This window comes from Erythrolamprus reginae, chromosome 6, assembly GCF_031021105.1.
Source record: "Erythrolamprus reginae isolate rEryReg1 chromosome 6, rEryReg1.hap1, whole genome shotgun sequence".
Lineage (NCBI taxonomy): Eukaryota > Metazoa > Chordata > Lepidosauria > Squamata > Dipsadidae > Erythrolamprus > Erythrolamprus reginae.
Window position 1 is genome coordinate 23,015,867 of NC_091955.1, and position 9,111 is coordinate 23,024,977.

At 41.2% G+C, this 9,111-nt stretch overlaps 1 protein-coding gene across 2 annotated transcripts in view; it reads left to right on the top strand.

The window, feature by feature from the left end:
- Window positions 1-5,302, top strand: part of TRABD (TraB domain containing) — a 46,598-nt gene extending 41,296 nt beyond the window's left edge. The window contains exon 10 of one of the 2 annotated variants that reach the window (XM_070755385.1): window positions 3,748-5,302. In XM_070755385.1, coding sequence (XP_070611486.1) covers window positions 3,748-3,895 — 148 coding nt within the window. In that variant the 3' untranslated portion in view covers window positions 3,896-5,302. The remainder of the gene's footprint in view (window positions 1-3,747) is intronic. The other variant, XM_070755386.1, reaches the window with a different exon arrangement.
- The last annotated feature ends 3,809 nt before the right edge of the window (window positions 5,303-9,111 follow it).

Here is a 9,111-nt window from a genome sequence, read left to right on the forward strand (position 1 = left end):
GGCTTTCCCCTTTGCGTGGGCGGCGGGGAAACCCCGATCTTCGTCTGCTCGCTGCTGCTGCGCTGCCGAGCAGATCAGCTGCTGGGCGGCCGCAGCAGCAGCGAGCAGACGAAGATCGGGGTTTCCCCGCCGCCCACGCAAAGGGGAAACCCCGGCTCCTCGCTGATGCCCCCGCAAGCCCGCCCGCCCGCCGCCCGCCAGCAAGAGGGGGAGAGATAGAGAAAGAGAGAGAAGGAAAGAAAGAGATGAGAGAGGGAGGAAGAGAGTGTGAGAGAGGAAGAAGCAAGATAAAGAGAGAGAGAAAGAAAGATGAGAAAGGAAGGAAGAGAGTGACGTCATCGGGTGGGAAAAATCGCGATATAGCATTTCGCGAAGATCGAGATCGCGAAAATCGAGGGATCACTGTATTACCGGTTATCACACTATCTAAAATGGCTTTGGTTAGATAAGAAATCTCTCAAAAACCAGTATTTGTTACACTGCTTATTAAGCAATTTTCTACATGAAACAAATGGTGAAAACAGCAGTAGGAATGATATCTTGAAACAGAAGTGCTCCTCGCTCACAAAAATATATGTGACTTTTAGATATTGAGACATACATTGTCAGTACAAATAGTCCTTGACTTCCAACCGTTCATTTAGTGAACACTCAAAGTTACAAAAGCATTAAAAAAGTGACTTATGAACATTTTTCACACTCATGACTGCTGCAGCATTCCTGTGGCCATGTGACTAAAATTAGCCAGTGGCCTGTATTTAAGATGGTGGCTGTGTCCCAGGGCCACGTGATCACCTTCTGCAAACTTCAGACAAGCAACGTCAATGGGGAAACCTGATCTATTTAAAAAACACATGCCACTAACTTAATTGCAGTGGTTTATTTAACAACTGTGGCAAGGAAAGTCATAAAATAAGGCAAAGCTCACTTAACAACTATCCTGCTTAGGAACAGAAATGTTTGGTTCGGTTGGGGTCATTTAATTGAATTGGAGTGGAACCCATGGAAATTTAACTTGGCCCCCACATAATATGACCATGTCAGAACCCAATTCAATCATTTAGTGAAAAGTTAAGCTGAGATCCCGGAATTCTTGAGAAGGATTCTCTGAATTTGTCAGAAGGAGCCATGCTTGTAGGTTTGCAGATCTGTTTATTTATTAATCAAACCCACATAGCTGCCAGGTCTCACAAGAAGTGACTCTTGCTGACATACAATAGTCAATAAAAAAGAATGCATATATAAAAACATACTTTTAAAAATAGACAAATCAGATGTCATGGTTCCGAGTAATGATCCCAATCAATTCAGGATTTTAAATTGGAGAAAATTAAAAGTAAACACAAACCCCAAACAGAGGGAGAGTAGAGCCATCTAAACAAGCCTCTAGTTCCCAGGAATCCCCAAACCTAAGTGGCATAACCAGCTCTTTATTGACTTTGGACACTAAAGAGTATTTCCTTTCTCTGGGCGTTTGGAGAGGGAATAAACCTCTGCCAGTGTCCAGAGAAAAGAAACACTCCCTTCGCTCTGGACAGTTCCTCTTCCTCCTCCTCTTCTTCCTCCTCCTCCTCCCACCCAAATTCCAAGCTTTTATTTCTTTCCTTATTTGCTTTTACATTGATTCCTATGGGAAAAATTGCTTCTACTTACAAACTTTTCTACTTAAGTACCTGGTCACAGAACGAATTAAGTTCTTAAGTAGAGGTACCACTGTATACTTAATGTTCCTTTAAAATTGAAGAATCACTCTAAGTCTAAAAATGGCGTCAGAAACCAAACCATTGCAAATAAGCTACACATATTGGACTACTGTCCTTATTTTTCCTTACCAATTGGCATTATTGGACTCAGATAGATGCAAGTTGGAGTTCAACAAATGCTTGCATGGTTTCTTATCATTTAGCTGCGGTGGGGAGGGGCTGAGATGATGAACACTGTTGTTCACAGACTAATCTGTCCAAGATTATTTTCACCTATAGTAAGTAAGACTGCAAAATTTCTTAAACTCAGAGGAACTTCTTAGTAGAAGTACATGGAAGAGTTTGAAGGTTATTTTATCTGCTGCTATCCAGCATATTTTTTTAAATGGACAAAATAACCTTTTCTGCTGCAATCTGACTAGTGGTTTGATGGGTAGGTAGCTTTGAGATAATTGCACAATTTATTGACTGAACTAAAAAGACAATACAGTGGAACCTCGACATACGAGCAGCTCTACTTACGAGCTACTCGAGATAAGAGCTGGGAGGGGAGCGACATTTTTGTTCGCCTCCCGAGCTCACATTCGGGATACGAGCGCCAAGGAGCTGTCTCCTGAAGCCGAACGCTAACTTCCGCGTTCGGCTTCAGGAGACAGTTCCTTGGCGCTCGTATCCCGCGCGCCGCTTCGCGTGTTTTAAAAGGTTGCAGCCGGCCTGGGGGGCTCGGGGGGGTGCTGGCAAGCCCCCCAGGCCAGCTGCAACCTTTTAAAACACGTGCGCCGCTTCGCAGCTGTCTCCTGAAGCCGAACAGCTGCGAAGCGGCGCGGGTGTTTTAAAATGTCGCAGCCGGCCTGGGGGGATCGGGGGCAAGCCCCCGAGCCCCCCAGGCCGGATGCGACATTTTAAAACACGCGCCCCGCTTCGCAGCTGTCTCCTGAAGCCAAACGCGGAAGTTAGCGTTCGGCTTCAGGAGACAGCTGCGAAGCGGCGCGGGTGTTTTAAAACGTCGCAGCCAGCCTGGGGGGCTCGGGGGCAAGCCCCCGAGCCCCCCAGGCCGGCTGCGACGTTTTAAAACACCCGCGCCGCTTCGCAGCTGTCTCCTGAAGCCGAACGCTAACTTCCACGTTCGGCGGCAGCGGTTTTTTTTGTTGTTGCACGGATTAATTGACTTTACATTGTTTCCTATGGGAAACAATGTTTTGTCATACGAGCGTTCCGACTTACGAGCCTCCTTCCGGAACCAATTAGTCTCGTAAGTCGGGGTTCTACTGTACATAAGGCAGTGGTTGTCAACCTGTGGGCCCTGCGAGCTGGGCATAGGGAGTCCACGAAGGCTTGAAGAAATGTATTTTTCGGAGTATAAGATGCACCTTAGTTTTGGGAGTTTTGGGAGCAGAAAATAGGGGGGGGGGGGAGAGAGAATCTACCTACCAGATACATATCTGGCTAGCATCCTTAGTCTGGTCACTTCAGCACATCATTTTATCTTCTGGTTAGGACTGGGGGGAAAAACGTTTTTCAGAGGAATAGCAATGAAAACAAGCTTCAGAGTAGCAATGAAAAAAACCCTGCAAACCAAGTTAGGGCTGAAAAAAAACTTTTTTCCAGTGGGAATAGGAATAAAAACAATAAACAGGGAAGGTCTTTAGCACTTCGTTGGGGCTGGGAGAAAAAGCTTCAAAAAAAGCTACATTCAGAGTATAAGATGCACTCAAATTTTGAGCAAATTTTTAAGGGGGGGAAAAGTGTTCTTATACTCTGAAAAATATGGTACTATTGAGTTAAGAACCGTGGTGGTGCAGTTGTTAAAATGCAGTACTGCAGCCTATTTCTGACTGTCGGCTGTCTGCAATTTGGCGTTTTGAATCTCACCGGGTTCAAGGTTGACTCAGCCTTCCATCCTTCTGAGAGGGTTGAGAATTACCGACATAGAGGATTCAATGTATGAAATCCTGTGAAATTAATGGCAGCTATGATACTGTTTGGTCCTTTTTCTGATGACCTGTTTGGATAATAACTTTATTTTATCCCTGTCTCCTTTTAGTGTGCCTCCTCCATCCACATCCAGTAAAATCCTAAAGTTGGTTATAAAGGCTACAATATTTGGACTCCTGGGCTACGGCTGCTATCGGATGGGACACAGGACAGTTCGGTTTATTCTTTCTGTGCCCATTGCACAGAAGTATCTCTAGAAACTGATAGGCGTAAAATCTCAGCATTGATTTGGGAAACTCTGCATCTGGTTGGGACAGAATGGATTGCACAAGGAAACTGGAAAGCAAGGCAAGAGAGCCTTTGTCCCAAAGTCTGTTCTGATGGCCAACTTATTGCATAAGCATTGGATTGGAATTAAGTGCTACACCAGCTGCGATCTATACAATTAAATGTTTTCCTATCAATCTAATACAATGTGTGGCATAAACATATATGCCAATATAAGGTACCTAGAATTATGTACACATATATTATATTAATATGTGTATATAGCATATTTATAATGATGAAATCATACAATAAGCCCAATACCATCCACTGGTAACTTCCAACAAGCACCCTAAAAATGAATGAAACTTTTGCAAGAACCTGTACAGTTCTTCACATCACTGTGGCTTGCATAGGAGAAATGCTGAGTTTGATGCAACCCTTAATTTGTCTGTCAATGGAACAGAAAAAACAATTCTGCTTGTTCTAATTTGAAAGCACAGTGACCCATATGGTGTGTGTTTTCATTATCAGTAATATTGAGTTACATTTCCTGGAGCCAAGCAATTCAATCTTTAGAAGGATCTCTTCTTACTGGAACTCTTTTATACATGGTGGCTTTTTTAAAAGACAAAAAAAATATATATCCAAAAAACTCTAAACTAACTTTTGGAATATCACAAATATGCTGGCTATTGTTGATAAAATTGTTATCTTTTGAAAGCCTTACTTGTTTTAAAAGTTGCCTTTAGCATTACTAAGCAGACATGATCCAGCCAAAATTAAGCACTTTAAAATTCAAATTATATAATGCATAAGGCTTATAGCTGAGGTCTTCAAATTTGGCAACTTTAAGACTTGTGGACTTCAACTCCCAGAATATGAGTTGAAATCTACAAGTAGTCTACAGAATTCTCCATATCTGGATGGAAAATTCTGGGAGTTTGAAGTCCACAAGTCTTAAAAGTTGCCATGTTTGGGGACCCCTGGCTTATACAATTCTTATTCAGGAGTGTAAAACCTTGGCTAGATCATGTTTTTGCTTTTAGGCCTCTATAACAATCTTTTTTTCCCTGTAAATGAAAAGTTTAGCTACAGCCTATCTGCTTTTTTCCCTCCCTTTATTTCAGTTTCTGTTAGAAAACCTATCTTTATAGGACTCTCAGTTTCTGTTAGAAAACCTATCTTTATAGGACTCTCAGTTCCTGCTGGTATGAATGTCAGTGTTTCAAAATTACTGAGGAAGTTATACATTTATACTATAGACTTTTTCATTCCTTTCATTCCTCCTTTTTGGGAAAAAAATCTGGGACAGCTCTTTATCTAGAATTTATCCTCATTTCTTGAATACATGTGAGCTATTATCACAATTCCATGTGAATGTAATAAAATACAAATTAAAATACTAAATGGAATGTTATTTTAACAGATATTAGTGCTTTCAAATTGTCTGGATTTTGCTAGCATTACCTTATGGGTACTTTTCAACTAATTGAACTTTTTAACATTACATCTTTTTAAAAAAAAAAAAACTGTCATGTGTATTTAAATGCGATTAGAATTAGAATTGCGTATTTCTGTCTCCCTACAGATCATAATACCTGTAATATTCAGCCCACTGAAAACATATTTTTAGGATTACAACTTGTGTTGAATTGGCAAAAAAACCCAACCTTATCTTCTTCTCTTCTTTTGGGAAGATGGATAAAAGTGCACAATTAGTGATTCAAATTACAAATGGATCTCATTTAGTGACTGTCTTGTTTAGTGATAGTAATTACGATGGTAATGCAAAAGTCTTTACTCTTGCATTTACGACCGTAAAGTAAATAAGAGCTGCAGTACAGCTCTTATAAGCACAGTTGTGGCTTCACTTAGCAACTATTTTCCTTAACAAATAAGTTGCTCTGATTGTATATTTAGCAATTGTGGTTGCTAAATGAGGACAACCTATAACAATTGTGCTCTGATTGTATATTTAACACAGCAAACATGGGAATCAAACCCTTCAACTGAGGGCTATTGGAAACCTGCTTTTGAAAGGTTCTTGGGCTCATCTCTGTTTCCTTAGCATAATCTGGAACAGGGAAGTATGCTTGGGTCCCACTGAAAAACTAGGAAACCATTGTGTATAAGGGTCAGGGCTATGCTTAATGTTTGCCTTAGAGGCAATGGCCTTAGTTTTCTTACTGCTGATCTGATAGTAGAGAAATGTCATCATAGATTGGGATGGAATACAAGACAGTTTTTTTGAAATATAGTAGGAGTGTTACACCAGCCAATATTCAATGGGCTGTGTTCCCCAGCAGCACGGGGGACAAATACAGTGATACCTTGTCTTACAAACTTAATTGGTTCCGGGATGAGGTTCTTAAGGTGAAAAGTTTGTAAGACGAAACAATGTTTCCCATAGGAATCAATGGAAAAGCGATTAATGCATGCAAGCCCAAAATTCACCCCTTTTGCCAGCCGAAGCGCCCGTTTTTGTGCTGCTGGGATTCCCCTGAGGCTCGCCTCCATGGGAAACCCCACCTCCAGACTTCTGTGTTTTTGCGATGCTGCAGGGGAATCCCAGCATTTCAAAAACGAGCGCTTTGCTGGCAACGGAAGTCTGGAGGTGGGGTTTCCCAGCAAAGGGAGCATCAATGAAATTGCAGCATCGCAAAAACACCAAAGTCCTTGAAACCCCACCTCTGGACCTCTGTGTTTTTGTGATGCTGCGATTTCACTGAGGCTCCCCTCACTGGGAAACCCCACCTCCAGACTTCCGGTGCCAGCGAAGCGCCCGTTTTTGCGATGCTGGGATTCCCCTGCTGGGATTCCTCTGCAGCATCACAAAAACATGGAAGTCCGGAGGTGGGGTTTCCCATGGAGGGGAGCCTCAGGGGAATCCCAGCAGCACAAAAACGGGTGCTTTGCTGGCAACGGAAGTCCAGAGGCAGGGCAACCCAGCGGCGGTGATGAGTTTTTAAGGTGAAAATAGTTTGTAAGAAGAGGCAAAAAAAATCTTAAATCCCGGGTTTGTATCTCGAAAAGTTTGTATGACGAGGCGTTTGTAAGATGAGGTGTCACTGTACTGCTAATTGAAGTTTAATTACTTTTTTTTTAATGGGGCTGTGCACTGCTATTATACCTCCCAAAAAAACCCACACTGATTTTGCTAGTTAATGGCATTAGAAACAATTTATTTGGGGATTGTGCCAATCACTTGTAATCAGTCTAGTAGTAGACACCATACATGTGAGATTTCTACTCCCAACATTCCCAACCAACAAGGTTGAAGAATATGGATCCATAATATGGGATCTGAATTCAAAAATCAAAGTAGTTGTTCAATTGGGGGTGGGGGGGAGAGAAACAGCCTTAACTATATATATTCCCCTTGTGATAAAGTTGTCAGAACAAGCATAGAGTCTGATTACATGAAATGAAGGGGATTTATTCAACATGTGTGCAAAGATAGTGTTACCATTCTTCATACTGCTTTTTGACCATGGCTAGAAAGAAATTTGACTTAAACATATCATGTATAAGCAGTATTTAACAAACCAGACTATAGTGATTATGTTAATTCTTAGAGTTTCCTTTCATTTTTAACACTTCTGTTGAATCAAATGTTTACAAGGAAATTCTGTGAAAATTATTCTACTTTTTGAGGAATTAGAAAGCTGAACTGAAGAACTATGGCGTATTATCATTTACACCTTAGTTCATTGAACAATTTATAGTATTTTCAATTTTCAAGCACAGTTCTCTCTTTACTGGGAAATAACTCCCATTGAGTTTAGTGGGGATTAGTTCAGAATAAATACAGATAGGATTCAGTGTTTTCCTCATCTGGTAAAGTAAATGTTTACTTTGAAGTATTTGTAATTGAATAATTATTACATAACATTTAAAAAAAGATTCATGGCAAATACATGCCTTAACTTGAATGGATTAATCCTAAATGATGGATTATAGGCACACTGTGCTATATGTATTTCCATTTGCCAAAAATCAATAAAAATTACCTGTATGCAGGTATCTCATCTTTACCAATAAATTGTATGTGTTTTATTTTTTAAAAAAATGTGTTGGTTATTTGTTGATGTATATCTCAGAAATGTATAGCATTCATATATAGGACAGTCTATCTTGAATCCTCCGTAGCTTTTTCAATATTGGTTAAATATATCCTGTGTATCCAGCATAAAGGAAATTTATAGAAATGTTAGTGGTGTACATTGTAAAACAATGTAAAATAACTGTGTAACAAAATAAGGGAGTGGGGAAATAACTGATATATAAAATCAAAACATTTTCTCAGTTTTTCACTGTGTGTGAACAAATACATGTTAAAAGAGAGAATGACACCGTAAGTTGGGGTTGTGGTTAGCTCTGGCCCAGCTCCTGCCCCAAGGAATGTGCAGGTGGATGTGGGGAAAACATGCACATGCCGCAGGCCTGTTTTGCCCCCGATGGAATCTGCCGACGAAGCCTCCTGACCAAGGAAGCGTGAGTGACAGGGAAGGGGGGAGTTTGGCAGACAGCCCGGGAGGAGATCAATCATCTGTGTCATCCTTGGATTCTGAACAAGAATTAATGACACATCCACGCATGCGTAGAGTGATGCATAGGAGACAACAACTGAAGGATTATTACAAGAGAAAATGAGGCCACCTGTGGTTGGGTGGGGCTGCTGTAATTAGTGCTACAGATAAAAAGAACAGTGTGCTGGTTTAGCTTTGTGGCAATTTATCTGATTCATTGTTTCATCAAGATCGTGGTTTGTGTGCTGTTCAAGAGTGTGTGTGGACTCTCTGGACTTTAGAATTGGACTCAATTTCCCAGTTATTGGGTGAGCAATTGGATTGCATTTAACCTGTGCCTTGTGTGTACCATAAAATCCCTTTGACATTTAAAAAGGGAGCTGTTTCTGTTTTTCTGTTTATGAAAACTTTTGGGTTTTCCTTTTATCGTGTGGTGTGTGTCTTTCTGGACTAATTACCCTGTAATTGCGGGTGGTTGAAACACGTCGGCAGAACAGTTACAAGTCAAGGATGTTCAGCTTTTGTGTTGCCGCACTTAATACTGACAAGACGGAGCGGCTGTGGGTTCTGCTTCCCAAGGACAATCCCATGTGTCCATCCATCACTGGCGGTGGGGGGGGGAAACGGATTTTGATCCCCTCAGAAAGGGTCTGCAACTTGGGCATCCTCCTCAA